The sequence below is a fragment of the Thermobia domestica genome, chromosome 3 (genome assembly GCF_964235325.1).
Source record: "Thermobia domestica chromosome 3, izTheDome1.hap1.1, whole genome shotgun sequence".
In the NCBI taxonomy this organism is placed as follows: Eukaryota; Metazoa; Arthropoda; class Insecta; order Zygentoma; family Lepismatidae; genus Thermobia; species Thermobia domestica.
In genome coordinates, this window is record NC_137456.1 from 310,355,951 (window position 1) to 310,377,331 (window position 21,381).

The 21,381-nt window shown below is 32.6% G+C and overlaps 1 protein-coding gene across 1 annotated transcript in view; it reads left to right on the plus strand.

The window, feature by feature from the left end:
• Positions 1–18,844, plus strand: part of LOC145681813 (toll-like receptor 2) — a 45,700-nt gene extending 26,856 nt beyond the window's left edge. The window contains exons 2-4 of the mRNA XM_081753420.1: positions 8,591–9,638; positions 15,624–15,813; positions 18,131–18,844. Coding sequence (XP_081609546.1) covers positions 8,591–9,638; positions 15,624–15,813; positions 18,131–18,388 — 1,496 coding nt within the window. The 3' untranslated portion in view covers positions 18,389–18,844. The remainder of the gene's footprint in view (positions 1–8,590; positions 9,639–15,623; positions 15,814–18,130) is intronic.
• Positions 18,845–21,381: the final 2,537 nt, after the last annotated feature.

Sequence of the window (21,381 nt, forward strand, 5' to 3'; positions counted from 1 at the left end):
ACAAATAGATTTGAAAACGGCAATATGGAGGAAATTACATTAGAAGAAAAAATCAACAAATATGAGGTTTTAAAGGTTAATTCAACGATGATAAGAAATAGGAAGTATTATTTCTTATTTTTTTATTATGGTTGAAACCAATTCAATTATTATATCAATGAAACCAATAAAATAACCACCAATTAAAAAAAACAATTCAAATCCAAAAGGAATTTAATGTTCATAATTTTATTGTAAAATGCTATGCTGTAATAACGTTGAAATAGAGTATAGAAATTTTTAAACGCATATTTAGATAATACAAACACTTTTTATTAATATTTAGTGTTCTCATGTTTGGATCACCGACCGACCTTACGAGCCGAATTTAATTCATTCTTAAGAAAAAAATTTACAATATGAAAACACAGTGATTTGATAGCAGAGTGCTAATTTCTTGTATGTAAATTTGTCGTGGATTCGGTAGTTAAGCGTTCAGGGAGAAGCCCGAGGAAATTACTAACACATTAAAAAAATTCCCCAAATAAAAATAACCTAAATTCTTTACTGAGTTCAACACAAGGATATACAAACTTAAAATGATAATTATGTCCATGGCCTTTCTGAGAATTCACCAGTGCTATTATCGAACTGCTTTCCATATTAACAATATTTTTTCACCATAATATCTTCGCGCTTACTGTCGTTTGCTTTAGCCCATGGAACATACACGTAAATTGTTTATATTAGTCCCTGTGAACATTTACAGATCGACTGAAGTGTTATGAACATGTGAGTTAACATTTAGACCAACAAATAAACAGATATGGTAACACAGTAATGATAACAAACTAGTTACAATTGGCTTATTACTGAATAAAATAAAATGAAATTTCTACTTTTATGTTCCACGAATATGCCCTGTAGGCATCGCGAGAAAACACGGACATGATGTTGATCCCACAAACTCATATTGCCTGGATTCGAACCAGGGACCCCTTACACTACAAATGAGCGCTCCACTATTGATCCACCGTGTCCTTTTGTGACGTATCATGACAAGTAATAAACACAATATTCTGTTTCACTGCGTGAAACAATATAAGAGAATCTACGCGGATGAAACTTCACAAAAGTGTGAACTCTTCAAACATTTGCTTTTATGATTTTTCCCCTTGTGGACCTCGGAAAACTTAAAACGTAATACTTTCACGATATAATCCTTTGCAAATGTACCACCATATACCCAACACTAATCACTCAGAGCTGACGAGAGAAAGAATATAAATAAACTCATGTTCGTATACTTAGAACAGTATTTCGTGTGAGGTTATGGAAAAGGAAATGTTGAAGTTTCAAAATAACAACACATGTAATACACAATGAAATCTTTTAGTTTTACGTCCCACGATTATGAAGGTTACGCTAAAGGAGACGGTAATAATGAGAAATGAATGAAATGGTGGAATGAAGAAAGTGGGAGGAAACGGAAGAACCCCGAGAAAACCCACGAGCACGGTGTTTGTCCACCACAAAGTCTACATGGCACGAGCTGGGATCGAACCAGGGACCCCAAGCACCGGCGGTGAACTCTCTACCACTGAGCCACGCGCAGTAATACACAATGAGTTCTGTCAATATTCCTCTTGTTCAGGCTCGAAAAATCCCGGGCACCAAGTAGTCAGGGCGATTGAAAATACGAGTCTGGCTCTTAAATAAGTTAAATCCCAAATAAAAAGTATGCAGGCCCATGTATAAAATTGTATTATTGTGGTGTCTAGGTTCCGGCGCCTAGGTCACAAGAATGGTGTGGGGTGACAAATTGCTATGAACAGTATATAGTGGAAAAAATGTGGGAATATAATAGGGTACGGATTTTTTTTTAAGGGATTAAAAGCTTTCTGCTGCAGAAAGTGCTTATTTGTAGCCGTAGTATAATAGCATGAATATTCATGACAAATTTTCAAAATAAAGGAAAGCTATAATATGATGGCTTATATATTCTCAATCTGCGCGTAATTTAATTTGAACTGATATAGTACTTAGGCTCATAATGATAGAACATTACAGATGATCTTTAATGTATTTTAAACTTGGAAAATAAGTCTTATTAACACGTTATGTTTATGTACAGTAAGTGTAGTACTTATTGTGCCACTTTTCCTTTCACTATTCCACTAAATTTATTTATTTATTTATTTATTTTGCACCTATTACAGGGCTTAAACCCCAATTACAATAGGCTTACAAACAGTAAAATATAAAAATTTCGTAAATAGAACAAAAATACATAGATTCAAACAAAATAAGTAAATAAAAGTTACAATAAGAGAAAAGAAAAGGAGAGAATTCCATACCTTCTTTTCAAGTTATCTCCATTCCCACATGGGATTTCATAATCCAAAATAGTAATATAAATACATACATTCACATGCACATACATACATACATACACACACATGTGCATATACACATACACACACACACACACACACACCCATATATATATATGTACGTATATATGTATGCATATGTATACATATAAGTATATATACATACATACATACACAAACATACATACATATGCATAGAGTATTTCTAAGAAGAACAGAGAATGTGTTAATCTATACTAAAACTAAATGAAATCATAATGATTAACTAGCGAGTCTAGGATATTGTACGCAAAAATTCATATAAATTTAAAACCTAAAAAGAAAACATCATATTGTTTATTACCCTTGGAACCACCAGGACATTTCATTATAAAAGAATAACATCTATTCAAGGATTACAGAGTCAATATTCTATTTGTTTCATTAAACTCGACCAAATTTGATAATTTTCTTTACTATGTTGATATACATTACAAAAGGCATCGCAAAATCTACATCTGTATTCATTTTTATAATATTATTATATCTTTTACATAATCTATTTATAATTACAGGAGAATTTGAATGAGCTTCTGAATATGATGTTTTACAGCAAAGCGGAGGTCTCATTCGTAGAAATTTGATATTGATATTAAAATACAACAATTTGAGAAACTCCGATTATTCCATTTACAGACTTATGGAGGAAAACAAGTTCCATAAAATGCCTTCTATCACACAAAGATATGAAGTCAAATCTTTTTAGCAACGTTGAATAAGATACATTTTCTTTGTATGATCTTTTATATGTTTTATAGTACAAGTTTCTCAAAAATTTATTTTCTACTCTTTCAATTTAAAATTCTTATTAAATTCTTTAATATATTCTTATTAAATTATATATTAAATTCTTTCGTACTTCTGATTAAAAATCCCAATGATTTATATCCGTCATTTATTATTTTTAAAATGTGTGTATTAAAGCACAATTTATTGTCTAACCTTATTCCCAGATCATTTACTTCTTTAACTCTTTGAATAGCTTCTTTGTTCAGCGTATACTCAAAATGGAATGGATTATGTTTTTTAGAAAAAGTTATAATTAAGCTCTTCTTCACATTAAAATGTAGTTTATTTAGAATGTTCCACCTATAATACTCATCCAAATCCTCCTGCAATTGTAAAGCATCATTGTGGGTCTTTATTTCCTTATACAATTTCATATCCTCCGCAAACATTAAACAATTAGAATGTTTTATTACTGCCGGCAGGTCATTAATAAACAACAAAAAGAACAGAGGTCCAAGGTTCGATCCTTGAGGTATGTCAGAATTAACTTCGTACAATTGGGAACTGACTTGATTATATATCACAAATTGTTTACGGCCTTTTAAGTAAGATGAAATTAATATTAGAAGGTTATCTGATAAACCAAAAGCTGATAACTTTTTAAGCATTATGTCATGATTAAGGCCCGGATTTTTATGTTTTTACATATATTTTCCTTTGTATGTACGCTGGTGAAAATATGAAATGTTCGCAAATTACGAAGTAAGGAGCCATGTAAACCAAAATCACGTTACATATTTTTTACATATTTTGAAGTCTGTTACATATTTTCCATCTACTGTACATATTTTTTACATAAATTCAGTTTTCTTGCTCCTTTTCGCTAATTTTCTTTAAAAATATGCAAATAAAAATAGGCCTATATATGGAATAATAACTCAAAAAGTACTTTATTTAATTATCTGAATTTTTTCTCTCACTTTGTTCAACCGATTTGCATTGAGGAAAAGCTGGGTTAAAACAAATCGTACACTCTACAATATGCAAAGAAACGTCGTCAGTTATCGCTTCCAATCCTGAAAAAAGATGTTTTCTTATATATAAAGAAAGAAAACAATATAAGGATCTTTGTGCTTATCGCCTTTGCAAGCAGACGCCACTCGGATGTATGCCGACAGAACAAACTAAAACGCATACAGTTGGCTGGCTTTCTCACCTTTTTTTGTATGTGAACCTCTACGGGTGGGGGTGCCGGCGAGAGGGAGGTGGTTGGAGCGGCTAGGCTTTATCACTTGTTTCATAAATCGAATAAAAAATCGCTTTTGTATGACTCGATGGCTACTCCGCCACTTCTTCCTTCAAACAAAAGGGAAAAGGATCCAGTTTCGCAACCAGTTTGTTAATGTGCACAATTGTGACCGAGTCTGTTTCTTGTTTTCAATGATGGCTTCCTCTTTAGCGTCAAAATTGAAATCGTGGATAGCTATGGATGACGCTTATACCACAGACGGTAAAATTATTTTTTGTCAAGTATGCGATAAGAAAGTGGGCTGTTCAATGAAGTCGCAATTGGATCAGCACATGAAGACAGCTATCCACATGAAAAACAAGGTGTTACAGCCTGCCGCAAAACAAACTTTTAACCCAATCAAAACCAGCATCTGAAAACAGCAGTACATTTTACAAAGATCTTGTCAATGCGTTCATAGCACCAGACATACCGTGGTACAAATTGCAAGTCCCACCGTTCGCATCCTTTTTGGAAAAACATTGCAAGAGACACATTCCTGACGAATCTACTATCCGCAAGGATTATTTGGATGTGTGCTATGAAGATACTATCAAACACATTCGAGCTGAAATTGGTGATTCACATATATGATTTGCGGTGGATGAAACTACAGACGTATTAGGATGTATCGTTGCCAATCTGGTGGTAGGAAAGCTAACCCTTATTCTCCATCACGAACATTTCTGATCTGTTCAAAGTTTTGGACAAAACAAACTATTCCACAGTTGCACGTTTCGTAAACGATGGATTGAGAGTGTTGTGGCCAGAAAGTGTTCCTCTAGAAAACGTGCTTCTGATGTGTTCTGACGCTGCAGCGTACATGTTAAGAGCTGCCGATGCGCTTAACGTGTTCTACCCAAACCTCATTCATATGTGCTGTTTGGTCCACGGATTACATCGTGTAGCAGAGGAAGTGCGGATAAACTTCCCTGAATTCAATGAGCTTGTGTCTTCTAATAAGAAAGATTTTGTGAAAGACCCTGGTCGTGTGCAGTGCTACAGCAATCTGCTACCAAATGTGCCGTTACCACAGAAGCCTGTACTGACACGGTGGGGCACCTGGATACAGGCTGTTAACTTCTACAATGAAAATTTTGATGCTGTAGTCAGTTGTCACCACATTTCCTGCAGAGTCCAGTGCAGCATTGTGTGATTCTCAAAATGCGTTCAAAAATCATGTTGTTCAATGTTTACTAGCAACACGTTGCAAGTAATTTCGGGTGGATTGCAAACGTTATCGAGAAACTAGAAACTTCAGGACTTACTTTGAAAGAAGCGATGACAACAATGGATGATGTGAAGAAGAAACTCAACATTGTGCAGGGAGAAATAGGTGCGAAAATTGCCCGGAAGTTCCAGTCAGTTTTGAAGTGGAATCCAGGATACCTAACATTGAGGACTAAATGCAGGATATTGGATGGAGAAGAAACGGAGGCCCCTGAGGAAATCAGCCCTGGAAAATGTTATTTGTTGAAGTTCGCGCCTGTCACTTCCTGTGATGTGGAGAGGTCTTTCTCAGCCTATAAAAGGATCTAATTGACCAACGATTCTCTTAAGCTTCTGAACAATTGGAAAAGTATGTAGTGGTTCATGGAGCATCAGCAAAGTAAGCGCTTTTTTCCTAAGATTTTTTTTTCATCATATACAATAATGTGGTTTTCATTTTTCTGTGAGACAATTTCATTTGTCACTAGTGAAAGCTTGAAGTATCTCTGGCAAGTTAGTGAATTTTTCAAATACCATCATATAAAATATTTAGTGGTTCATGGTGCACTCCGAAAGTAAGTGCTCGTTATTTTAAATAATATTTTTTTTCTATTTCGATATTCAATAATGTGATTTTCATTTCCCTACTAGACAATTTAATTCTTTTTTCTTTCTTTTTCTTTTTTTTAATGAAGGTATTTGTGTCAAGTTAGTGACACGAAGTGTTTGTATACGCAGTTCATTATATAAAATATTTAGTGGTTTATTTTTCGTCTGGAAAGTAAGAGCTTTTTGTTTTGAAGATTTTTTTCTATTTTGATATACAATAATGTGTTTTTAATAAAGTGTTTACAAAGTCTATTTGTTCCTTGTTAAAGCTTGAACGTATCTATCGAAAGTTAGTGAAGTTTTCAAACGCGCAGTTATAAATTTGAAAGTTCCAAAGGTAAGCGTTCTTTCTCTTAAATATTTTTTTCTTTTTTGATATTTAATAATGTGATTTTCATTTCTCAACGAGACAATTTTATTTGTTCTTAGTGAAAATTTGAACGTATCTGTGACAAGTTAGTGACAAAGTTTTTCCATTGCGTAAAATTATTTAGTGGTTCATTATTCGTCCAAAAGTAAGTGCCTTTTGTTTAAATGAATATTTTTTATGTTTATATGTTCAATAATGTGATTTCTTAAATTTCTTTATACATATTTTCATTTGTTTCTTCTGAAAATTTGTACGTATGTGTAGGAAGTTATTTACACTTGTTAAGCTTTTATTACATAAATATGTTACAGTATATTTATTAGCTAAGAAAATAGCACAGACACAAAATAAACACGAAAAAAATATTTTTACATATTTTCATATTTTTAACATATTTCTTACATATTTCATTGATTTTTGTTACATATTTATGTACATATTTCGGTACTTTGGACTACATAAAAATCCGGGCCTTAGTCATAATCTAATTTATCAAAGGCTTTAGCGAAATCTGTATAGATGGCATCTACATTATTCTTGCTATCAAGTGAATCTGAGAGATATTGAGTAAAATTAATTAAGTTAGTTACTGTAGATCTCCTGGAATAAAATCCATGTTGGTATATAGATAAATAAGATTTCACATGATTATATATTTTAGCATAAAGAATCTGTTCAAATATTTTAGACGGAGTAGAAATTAATGATATCGGTCTATAGTTTTCAACTTCAGATGGATTACCTTTTTTGTGAATTGGGTGGATTTTACTAATCTTCCAAGTTTCAGGGAAAACTTGTGTTCTTAATATAAGATTATAAATATAACACAATGGTTTCATCAATACTTCGCCACAGCCTTTGAATATATAAACTGGTATTAAATCAGGTCCCGAGGATTTTGATGGTTTCAACTTTCTAATTGCTTTTACATAATCCTCTTCAGTAACAAAATTTATATTCAAGCATTGGGATACCTTCAAGTTAACCGAATCGGTTATATTATAATTAGCAGGATCTTGAGAACATACACTTTTAAAGAATTCAGCAAAACCATTGGAAATACAATTGTTGGTATCTAGAGATTGTTTTCGATAGGTCATATTACTAGTTGCTAATTTATTTTCTTTTTTGTTGTTGATAAAGTTCCAAAAGCTTTTCTAGTTTGAAGTAAGAAACTGCAGTAAGAAACTGTAACTTGGCTAATTCTATCAGACTTACACGCTTTGAATGATTTGATTCGTTCTTGCTTTTAGTAGTTCGTAGTACCCAACTCCCTTGAGTGGCGGCACCACAGTCTCCACAGTTTCAGCGAGAAGAGCAGCTGAAACCTGTTTGAAGCGTTGTATCTTCGTAACGAAGAGATTTTTGGTATGTTGTATATTGAAGACTAATTCTACACTATGATGTCTTTAAATTACAACCTTTGGTCAAAAAAGAAATATCCATTGCGTTAAATCTTTACTACTTAAATTACGTAAAAAGAAATTTGCATTTCGTAAATTAACTGCCATAGACTCTTGAGAAGTTTTCTTTCTGAATTGACTATTACTTATGTATGATAAGTTGATTTAATTTTCCATACTAAAAATAAGATTTCACTAGATGTGGAAAAAATACATTCAAAGAGTATCCGTTCTTCCATTTTCCTCCAATATTTCTTGTTAATGGTTACTCTTGACACCATCTCCACAATGACATACATTTTACGTATTTGTACTTGACAAATTACCCTATAACTTAATTTTGAATCATTTTTCCAACTTCTATAATAATAATAATAATAATAATAATAATAATAATAATAATAATAATAATAATAATAATAATAATAAATAATGGCATTATACACACACACACACACACACACACACACAAATATATATATATATATATATATATATATATATATATATATATATATATATATATATATATATATATATATATATACAGAAATGTGTTCTTTACTTTCAGGTAATTTTGAAAAAATTGTGAATGTTGAAAGACTTGATCTTTCTAAGAACAACTTCAAGCAGCTTCCAGAAGGCCTCGAGAAACTGAAAAATCTACGAGAACTTAGTTTTTCTGGCAATATGGATCCCACTTTTAATTTCAAGGGAAGTCAGTTTTCAGAGTTTACTAAGATGGAAGTACTTGATTTGAGTCATTCACCAATAGATACTGTTTTTCTTCCTAATATGCCTTCGCTCAAATATTTGAATCTTAGTCATTGTCGATTGTCAAACATAGACAAAGACGCTTTTATGAAGCTTCCTAATTTCAAAATATTGGACATATCTGGAAATCTCTTATCAACGCTTCATCCAAAAACTTTTGCGTCTTTGAAGGCTTTAGTAAAACTGTTTATTGCTCAAAATCGTTTTGAGAATGGACAGAAATTGATAATTGATTCTGCACAAATGTTAGACATGTCTTCCAACTATTTGTCTTCTCCAAGCGATATTTTATCATCAGGAGAAGTTCAATTTCTAAATCTTTCTTACAACAAGATCATAAATTGGACTACCAGAAACTCCTTTGTGAAGGATCTTAGCAGGATCTTAGCAGTGAATCTATCATACAACTTGATTGAAAACGTATGTTCTGAAATGGGTGAAGATTTGAACAAACTGCAAGCTGTAGACCTAGGAGGAAATCCTTTGGATTGCAAGAATTGCCGAATGCCTGAATTTCAGTCGTGGTTGTCGAAAGCAAGCAGTACTGTTTTGAATCTTGGAAGAAATACATCATTAACATGTGTTGCTCCATCTGAATTGAAAGACGTTCCCGTCGAACGAGTGGAGTTTGATAATGAAATTTGTCTCCAAAAACCTAACTATTTCGTAGTTGCTGGTGTTCCTTGTGCAGTTATTTTGTCTATTTTGCTCATTTCCATTATTTCCTTATATGTATATAGATTTGAGGCTGCATACGTTCTCCATTTACTCAAAGCTAAACGAAGACAAAACGAGTGCAACGATGATGATGAGTACCATGTGTATGACGCATTCGTCTCTTACAGGTATATATGTCACTTCATTTACCACTTTGTAATCGAATAATTTTTAAAATGTGTGCATATGATCTTATTTACTGTATGTTTAAAATATGTATTCTCACCAAATATTTAGACTAATTTTGTATACAAGGTTTATTCAAAAAGTATATTCATTAAAAATGTGTATATTCAGCCACCACAATGTTACATCAATCTCCGTCAAACTATTGTACTTTCAATAGTCTCCTAGACCTGCCATATACTTCTCCCAACGGTTTTCCCACTGTTGGAAGTAGTGCTGGAATGCCTCTTTTCGGATTCCTTGCAAAGGATCTGTCACATTCCACATGCTATCTTCTCTCAAATGATATCTGGTTTCTTTCTGGGGTATTTTCAGTTTATGGAAAAGCCAGAACTCACATAAAGCCATATTGAGGGACTAGGGAGTTTGACAACCCAGGAGAATGTTGTGTTTGAATCTTTTGTTCACAATTAATCCCTTCAGATGCTCATGGCATCAACTATAAACTCTTGTTTCATTCTGTAGATCGTTTCTTCTAAGATAATTGAAGCTTAACATAAAATTTATCGAAGTAACGTTGTTCGAGTATTTCAATCCTCTTGTCAAAAACGAAAATCCGTCGCCGCTCTCTTAAGTTCTCAATCATCGGCGGTTTGCAGGCAATCGGCTGCTTCTGCAGGGTGAATAAAAAACAAAAATGCGCATTATGATCACGTCACGTCCTATACTTGTTTACTAACCTCACAAAAATTAAGATCGGATACTTTTTGAACAAACTTCGTACACATACGTGCTATTTTATTTTTCACACATAATATAGTATTTCAATCAGGTTTCTGTAAATTAGTGTTCCTGTCTTAGATGTTTGTATTTAGTACAGTACCTCGTTTTATAAGTTGCCTTTTAGTATAAGGTGACAGTTTTAATTTTTGAATGCTTGACAATACAACAAACTTAAATACCTGCTAGAGCAATCAGTATGTTTTAAATAATTGTACTTAATCTCTTTGCAGTATGTCTAATGCATTATTTTAAATTTGTTTTTAACAAGTAATGGAACACTAACTTCATTTTAAATACCTTATTTTCTATTTATTTATTTATTAATATTTTATGCATCACAGTTTCTTTCATACCAATAAACTGAAATTACATACTGTTTATCAATATTATATACTACCACTGAAACGTTTTTGAACAACCAAGACTTGAGTGAGCACCAACTGTGGACTTGTCATTTTGGCATGAAAATTTAAGCCGTGTGTCAAAAGTACTTCTATCTTCCTTTAGCCAGTATTTTCCTGCTTCCTCAGGGTCGTCATTTTTCATAATTCGCTTGTGTCTTGCTTGGTCCTTAACATAATTCTCTATTTACCTCTTTTCTTCTAAGTCGGTAGTCATACAATCTCTTATTCTTCTCTCTCGTCTTCCTCTTCCTTTCCGTCTTTTGTTTTCTACTTCCATTTTCCTCCTCCCTCGCCGAGAAAATCATAATTTGTCCTGAAAACATGACCATATTATTGTAATTTTCTCTTGTACCTTCTTCGGCATCTTGTATTTTCTTATACGCTGCCTCTTAGTCTTTTGATTCTGATCTTATTCAACCTGGTAACTCCACACATCTATCTAAGGATTTTCATTTCGGTCACGTCTAAATTTTTTCCTTTTGCGCCTTTTTGATTTCTCAAGTTTCTGCTCCTTACAACATTAAAGGTCTCACTACGGTCTTGTAGGTTCTTTCTCTCACTTTGACACTAACCCTTTTATCACAAAGAATACTGAATACATTCTTTCAGCTCATCCATCCCATATTAATTTTGTGTTCTATTTCCCATCTAGACTTCCATCTTTATTCACAGTGGAGTCTAGGTATTTAAATGTATTTAATTTCTTTATATCTTGTCCTTCTATCTGTATGGTTTCCTCTCCATCTCCTTCGAAGAACATACACTCTGTTTCTTTTCCTACTGATTTTGTGATGTCTTTTAATACGTTCAGCGAGGACATGCATAACTGAGTTGAATACATATGCCTTTAGGGAACATTCTTGACATAATTCGACTCTGAAAGATGTCCAGTCTGTGTAATATACGCTGCTCTTGGCCACTGTCATACCTTTTCCATACATACCTTGGGCTTGAGCCATGTGAAGGTTTTTTTTTTCTGATACACCTCTATTACACGTCTCATTCATCTCCAGATCTCTAGACGTGGTATTCTGTCAGAAGCTTTCTTCCAGATCGATAAACCCTGAATGTAGTTCTTTTTTGTTTTCTTAATATTTTCCCACCATTTGCCTGATTGCAGAAATGACATTTATTGTTCCCCACCCTCTTATAAATCCAAGTTGTTTCTCTCTTTTTGATGTTTCTTCGCGAAACTGTTTCTCAATAATTCCCAAATGTTCATTGCATGGAACACCAGTTTAATCCCACTATAATTATTTCAATCTGGAATATCACCCTTCTTATAAAATCTCTCCACTCTTTGAGTATTCTTTTGTTGTCATCTAATTGTCGCGTCAAACTTATTAATATATCTATTCAAAAGCACTTCTGTCTAAAGGATAAAACTTTGCGACAATTGGATCGGGTTTTGAGATATTGCAGGTAATATGTGCAATTATGATTCTTAAAATGGACTGACACAAAGACAATTTGTAAAGAACATTGTATTGTATAAACAAAAGTGTGAAAGATGAGGTAACGTATTAGTTTTGTGTGAAAGATATAGACATACTGAGTCGATGCAGTGGCAGAAATTCATAAGGAGTAAATCCATTTGAAGTCACCCAATGAGGTTGCTAATAAAAATTTATTACTTTGTTCACAAAGTTGTACTATATTTAGAGAGTTGAAAATAAGTATTCCTTTCTTTCTTAGATGTTCAGTTTTTGTTTGATCTGTCATTTTGTGAAAGCGCGTCAACCTATTTGGCTCTTTAGAAACATTTTGGTAAAAGTACTCACTACGTTACTTTTGAAAATGTTCATTTCAAACAAAAATCATTTGAAAACGGATTAAATATCTAGTACATTTAAGGCCTAAGTTTGGAAACACAAATTGTCATTTTTGAAATACATTCTAATGAAAAAAATAGACTCACCGTTAATTTTTTCTAGTTATAGGTCCTGCAGAATACTACTTTTTTAAAAAGAAAATTCGATACCTGAGAACCTCATCCTTTCTTTTTATGGGTCTTCAAACATTGGCGAGTTTTCAAAAATCGGCTATATTCAATCTACATATCTTAAAAAAAAGAAAAAAGAAACATACACTTGAAAGATCTTAAATATTCAACCGAACAATTGTTGTTTGTGGTTAAAAAAGTGGTAAAAATTTGACCACGGAGAGATTACTAGTTTTTGAGTTACAGTGTTTGTTTTACGAGGCGAAATTCCATTTATTTGCAACTAAAGTACAAGTAAAGTGATAGTTCATTCTTAAGAGTCTTCATCCCGGCGAAATTAAAATACCGCTAATTTTACAGTAATTATGTGATATCTTCAAATAGATAAAAGATAATCGAAATGTGGAACAAGAGACAATATTATTTTTACATAAGAAACTGTTATCACGACTCACTTATCTGCTTTCGATTTCGAGCCATTTTGAAAATCGGCATTTATTTTTGCGTTTCTAAACAGCTGAGAACGGAAAGCTACTATGTGATTTGTGGTAACGGTACCTCATGCAAAATAATATTGTCTAGGGCGCTCTTGTTCCATATTTCAATTATCTTTTATATATTTGAAGATATCACATAATTACTGTAAAATTAGCGGTATTATAATTTCGCCGGGATGAAGACTCTTAAGTTCAATTGAGCATGTTGTTTTATTCTGATAATATTTGCCTTTTGAAGTTAATACTGGTACCTTATATGATTTTACGAGCAGATCGATAGTTCCCAAAAGACACATTTAAACGATTCACCATCTGTCTTTGGATCGGGGTATCTCTTGCATGATCATTCTACGAAATTTCACTTGCAGACTAGCTTGTGTGCACGGCTATGTTTTCACCCCCTTTGTTTGAGAAACGAACACTGAGCCATGGAATCTTTATACTTCGTGATCATATCTGATTAAAATGAAGCTAATTCACTATCCTTTCTCTTACACATCTTCCTGATCATTAAAGCACTAAACTTTACATTGTAACAGGCTACAACATAACCCTCCCAACAGCAACTTAGATTTGGGCAATTTTCAGCCCAGTAAGAAAAACACAAACACTTAAGAGACTTATACAACGAACTCCTCTGAAAGCAACTCAGTTTGGACGGGACTTTTGGCTCAGCAAGATAAAAACAAAACACTCTTTTAAAGCTCACACACTTCACTGACAGATGCATCTGAAAACTGTCAAGCAATTTCATTCTGCGCACGGAGAAAGGAATTGCCTTTGTCCTACTTAAAGGCCTTCTGTATTTTGCACAAAAGCACTGTGAGATTTCTCCCAAAATTTACTTAGCTGCCTTTGTCTACTGCTAATCATGACAACATTCTATGTCAATCTTCAACTTAACTTTAGTGCAACTGACTTTTTGTTTACCTGTAATTACTTTAGAAGAAAATTATATTATTTTGGCGTTCTGTATACGAAACGTAAATTGCAGAATACACATATCAAAAAGTTAAGTAATCAATTTCAAACTTACAATTGCAAGCAAGCCAATTTGATCTACTAAATGCAAGTTTTAAATAATCATTGGTTCTCCTTGCTGGTAACGCTGGCTTTCTAGACTGCAACTTGCTACGTCATTCTTTTAAGTAATTACGCTGTCGTCCTCACGACGACGCTGGTAGACCTCGCAATTCCGACAGTATCTGTGAGTAAGAACGATCATCCATCTTTCCTCGGACCAAACTCAGCGCTACTTGACTTCGCTGATTTTATGAGAAATAATTTACTGAAATACCTGTGTATATAGCCCTATATATTTTTTGTTTATCTATTTATTTTATTTACCTTTGTGAAAATAATTCATTGACCAATGCTTAGTATGTAATAAGTTAAATTTCTAAATATTCCAGTACATTAGATGTGTATTTCGCAAAAATAGACTGAATGGTTTCAATGTTCATTTTATTTCCTAAGAATTATACAGTTGATAAATATGCTAACTGAAATTGATACGTAATTATTACATGTACTATTGATTTCAGACGTAAGAAAACGATTATTTATTATTATTATTATTATTATTATTATTATTATTATTATTATTATTATTATTATTATTATTATTATTATTATTATTATTATTATTATTATTTATTATTTAAAATGGCGGAATTAAGGCATAACCTTTTCTTCCACTCAACCATATACATTTTTCTTTTACAATCGGATCTCATAATAGTTTTTTTTTTACAAGAATAAAAAGGATATACACACTTAGGCAATGTTAAAGAATTGCCGACATACAAAACAATACAAAAGAAAATAAAACATGAAATGTGAAAATGAAACTTATTACATATAAAATAAACACTAAAATAAACAAGCGAAAATGCTGAAGACATGTTAAATTATACAAGGAGAGAGAAACAAAGAAATCAATCTTGATTATATATAACATTCCTTTGGTTGACTATGCATAGATAAAATGGTTTCACATACTTAAGTGATTGTGTATAATACATACATACATACACATGTTGTTTCGTGTGTAACAACTTTTTTTTTGTTTTGTTTACTGAAAACCTTCATTAAAAAGATATTATTTAAGCCGACGTTTGAAAGTCAACACTGAACCAGAGTTTCTGATGCTGTCAGATGATGTGATGATTATTTCGTAAATATTTTCAGATATGCACATTAAATTTTGTCATGCATCGACATGTTATTTTTGACTATTATATGGGAGATAGAAAATTTTTCTTATCAACATATTTTCTGTAAATAGCACAATTTCAATTTTTATGATTTCTAATATTGTTCGTACTATTACTTTGTAACGCATTTGAACATTAATTTCAGTGGCAAAGATCGAGAGTGGGTGATGAGACAACTTACACCAAATCTGGAAAATGCGACTGACAAATATCAACTTTGTCTTCATGATAGGAATTTTTCTCTGGGCACGTTCATAATGGATAATATTATTAATTGTATTGAGAAGAGCAAACGAGTAATTCTGGTGCTCAGCAATAATTTTATTGCAAGTGAGGTAAGTTTAGTAGCTTTTGTTTTCCTTTGGATGTTTAAGATAAATCAAGATCAAATCTGAAGCCTAATCTTACTATTTTATCTGAGCGGGGTGCCCATAGGCTGGTTTAGGGTGCAGGTTGCGCACAGTAGAATTTTAGAGATGACAATTTTTCATTGAAACTGGCACAATCGACCTTGAGTTATATCAGAATAATGCTATTTAGAACGGCAAACAGTTCCGAAATTGAATAAATATTCTCTAAAGAGCAAGTTGACACATATACAACTCCGGTCTCCTCTATTAAGTTTTTTTTTTTTTTGATGGGGAGGTGATGCGCCCAGGTATTTGGGGGAACGGGCGCCTCTGCATCTTAGCTTAACTTTTCATAAAAATTAATTTTCGTTTACTCTTGAACCAACAGAACAAAATGGAGTCCATTTTTTTAATCGTCCACTTATCTATATTTCGTTAAATTTGTTTTTATAAATTTCATAGACGAAGAAAAAAATCTTCATTTGTTTGAAAAAGCTTTATAATAAGCAAAGAGTATTTTAATATTTCACCACAGCTTTGAACTGTATAAGTCGTTACTCTGACACTTGCGAATCAGTAACAACATAAAAGGAGGCGCGCGTTCTTGCAAAATTTCAAATGTACTCGTTTTTAAAGACTTTCATTAACTAAAAAGGTAAAAATCAACGAAGAGTATAGGCTAATAACTTAAAGGCTCCCTACTAAGCTCATCACCATTTTTAAAGATAGAAATTAACAAAGAAGATAGGTTAATAACTTTAATTCTCTCCACTAAACTCACCACCGTTTTTTTTTAAAGATACAAATTAACAAAGAAGATAGGTTAATAACTTTAATTCTCTCCACTAAACTCACCACCGTTTTTTTTTAAAGATACAAATTAACAAAGAAGATATTCTAACAACTTTAATGCTCTGCACTAAGCTCACCACCGTTTGATAGAAATTAACAAAGAAGATAGGCTAATAACTTTAAAGCTCTCCACTAAGCTCACCACCGTTTTTTCAAAGATAGAAATTAGCAAAGAAGATAGGCTAACAACTTTAATGCTCTGCACTAAGCTCACCACCGCTTTTTTAAAGATAGAAATTAACAAAGAAGATAGGCTAATAACTTTAAAGCTCTCCACTAAGCTCACCAAGATTTTTTAAAGATAGAAATTAAGAAAGAAGATAGGCTAATAACTTTAAAGCTCTCCACTAAGCTCACCACCGTTTTTTCAAAGATAGAAATTAGCAAAGAAGATAGGCTAACAACTTTAATGCTCTGCACTAAGCTCACCACCGCTTTTTTAAAGATAGAAATTAACAAAGAAGATAGGCTAATAACTTTAAAGCTCTCCACTAAGCTCACCAAGATTTTTTAAAGATAGAAATTAAGAAAGAAGATAGGCTAATAACTTTAAAGCTCTCCACTAAGCTCACCACTGCTGTTTTACGTGTAAGTTTCTGTGAATAACTGGAAACCATGTAGAATATCAAAAATAAGAAAGTAAACTAAAAAAGTACACACAAAAAACACGTATGTGGCATACGTAAAAATGTAGGTTACATGTGTAAATCCTGTAGGTTTGGACTTAACGAGAGCAGACGCATAACTGAAGAAGTATATTTTATACGTACTTTCCGTATAAGTGTTCCAAATAAATGTAATTTCCGTACGAAGGGTCAGGATCTCACATACAGATATAACAGATGGACGTATATAACATACAGATTATGTATCTACCATAGAAGACTGTTAGATGCCATACATTCCTCAATGGTATCATGTAACATGTAAGCGAGAAAAATATGTAGCATATGGATAACGTATGCTTCGTACTGATTTCCGTTGTAAACATAAGGATTCCGTATATTATAACATAAAGAGTTCGTATTCCGATTGTATAATATACCGCTGTCCGGATAATGGATTTTTCTGTGTATGTACAAAATGCCATTAAATAAACTAATAACAGCTGCCTAATATGTATTTTTTAATAGACCAGAAATTTGAGTACACAGTTTATGACGTCATAAGGTTGGGCATTCAAATTTAAACAATGTAAGAAATTTCTAGAAAATAATTTTTAGTTTATATGTAATAACATTTTACAGATATCATTTTCCAAGTTTTTGGTGTTCACTGTCAGTATGTTATTCACTAACACGAAAAAGGCTGCGCTATGGGAAGAGCAGCATAGGCAGTTTTTGGTTCGGAAATGTGTAACGTCTTAACAAAACATATTAAAAACCACAATATTTAGGATTAAGAATATAATAATCTTTCTCATGCGACCTCCTATTATTTTTTTTTCCAGTGGTGCAGATGGGAATTGAGGATGGCAAATCATCGACTTTTCCAAAATCAAGGCAATTTTTTGATATTGATTGAGCTGGAGAGACTGGACAGAGGAAAGTTACCGTTACATCTAAAATCCCTAATGGACGACACAATCACTTACCTCGAATGGTCTAATGATGAGCAGACTAATCCAAGATTCTGGTTACGACTTAAAGATGCTCTTGGAAATAGCATTAAGCGAAGAACAGACGAAAGAGTGACACTTGTAACTTAAAGACTATTCATGATATCTGAAAACAAGTTGGATGTAAAGAAGAGTAAATATCTTTATCATGAATAAAATTTATTGATACAGTTCCTAGTTAAACTTAAAAGAAAATGTATGTTTCTTTTTATGTGCCGTAGGTACTCCAAGCTTCGCTTTTAGGATCAAATATACGATTATACATATTTTTCACGTTGATATATCTGATTCACGCACTTGGAACTTCAAGAAGGATATAATGTATCACAATTCAGTAACTTAAAGGAGCAATATTCTATTGAACGGTGTGCATTTTGTCCTCTCGTTTAATACTATATGTTTGCATGAGTTAATAAATACTGTATTTGTTTTCTTTTGCTTATATTATGTGGTGCATAAATCGATTGATATTCAATCAAAGTTTAATGATGATACTGTTATTTAAATTATGTATTCTTGCGATTAATTATTCAAGATAAACAATTCTCACTTTTGGAGTCGAAATGTGAATAACAACCTAGGGATTAATTTTATTTTTACTTTTAATTGACACTGAAAGTGCTCACGTTTTCAAATGATAATGATTATACATTAAATTTTAATAACATTTTTCAACCAACGCTTAAATTTTTCTATTTTCCGTAACTGTAGAAATTAGTGTGTTTTAACTGGAAGTTGTGTGGTTCATGTTCAAGACTGTTATAGTTGTAAATTAAAAAAAAAACTCAACTTGTTATAGAATGTATAAAACTTAATCCATGTATATTCCACACTATGGAGATGAATTTTCGCTGGCAATTTTTCAAGCATAATATAATTTTGGTACCTGTTTAGATTGTGAAGACGAAGAGCTTAGCGGAAGACAGTGGAGCATGGAAGCTTCTCAGCTGCGGCAAGTGACCTGCCAATAATAGCAGAATACCTATGATGATGACGATAATTAGATTAAATCAAAATAATTTCGCTTTCTAACCTTTAAAATCTTCTGTTCTATTGTGAACCGAACCTGCTACCGAATATGTACACTAAAATTACAGATAATCTCAACTATCCGACAGTACACAACATGTTCTGCAATATTACTCTTTTGATATTTTACCTTAGAACATAAACATATTGAACAAGAATGGTTGACTTTCAACCAACTGACTGAACATGCATGTGACTGTCGGTTAGCCTCTTCTACAATAAATTATTACGTATAATTAACTATTTTAATAGAACTTTACTTGAATATTTTTAAGGTTGAAGAAATAAGCCTATTTGTTGAAGTGGAAGTCAGTCAAGGATAAGAGGATAAATTAAATCCCAACTTGTGTTTTTCCACGTATACACACGTATACACAATGCTATAACTAAACAATTTTACAATGACTGTAATGAAAAATAATATTTATTTTTGAATCAACATCCTCTTTAGTTCCTTTTGAGGCTTCTCAATCATCAACATTGCTTAGGGTTGAGGATCAAGCAGTCATGAGGTTGGACAGATTATATAAATATAAATCGATTAACTATGTTTTAGACATTTGTATCCAGTTCCTAGAACTTACCGAGTTTCCATGAAACATGGTGTGTCTTTTGCTGGTGTTGATTTTCAGGAACGTTTTCCACATGTATTTTAAATACCTGGTAGTATATGCTATTTTACAGACACATTGTCAGCAACTATGCATAACAAATTCAAATGCCAATAAAAAAAAACTAAAAAAACTTAAGTTCATTAAATCAGTAATCAGCATATACATAAATAACACACAACAGAGGAGAGATCTTTAATGTTCCCCCATGCAAAAATTAGAAAACTTTACGTAATACACGCTTAGATCTGGTAAGATCTGTGAACAAAATTTTAAATGAAATGAAATGAAATCTTTAAGTTTTGCGTCTCACGTAATGCTGGCTAGGCTAAAGGAAGCTGATTAAGAGAAATGAATGAAATATTGGAATGAAGAGAATGGGAGGAAATGGGAGAACCCCGAGGAAACCCATGCACACGGTGTTCGTCCACCACAAAGTTCATTGGTACGAGTTGAGATCGGACCAAGGACCCCATACACCAGAAGTGAACGCTCTACCACTGAGGCACCGTGGCCCCTGTACAAAATTTTATAGCACAGTACACAGATATTTCCAGATCTACGCGTAGTAAGTAGTGTTTTCGAATTTCGGTATGGGGGAAGATTAGAGTAGATCGAAATGTATACATAAAAGGAGAGGATAAATATTTGGGAATAGGCTAAAGGAGCACGAAAAATCCTTCTGACTCTTCTCTATTTAATCTGGGCATTAAGACCCCCAATGTTGCAGGGATTTTTTCTGTGATTTATACTTCATCATATAGGCGTTGAAAAAAATAATTCCTCTGAAAATAAAGTAATTTCAATTAATTAATTCGTGTTAATGTTGAATTTTATCTTTCCAGCTTTTTATAATCACAAGAGTTATTCAGTTATTAATTTGTACGATAAAAATAAGAACATTTTAACTACCTGAAGACATTTGTCACTATCAGAACAGAAAAATACTAGTCAACCATTCGGACTGATATTATCCTCTCCTGGTAGTGGCAAATATCTTCAGTTAGTTAAAATGACTTCTTCTATCATACAAACTAGCGACATTACAAAAAAAAAAAAAAAAAAAACAAAAAAAAACGATGAGATGAAAGCCAACATTTCTGTAATTAAAACGAATTAATAAATTATAATTGCCTTGCTTTCCTCTCAATGTCTGTACGATGTAATATAAATCATAGAAAAAAATCCCACCTTAGGGACTGAGTGCCCAAATAGAATAGAGGACAGATCAGGAGAGTTTTGGCTGTAGATTTCAACTTCTATGCTCTCACTAAGTGTCTTCAATAACTAACGGGGTGGGTTATTTTTGATCTTGAATGTACATCTACATCTTAACTTTTTCTTAACTTTAAACATTCTACTGTTTGATTTGTGAAAGGATGGTTCTGATATGTCAGCTTGTATTTTCCAGCCTACTTCCAGAATCTGAATCATATCCAAATC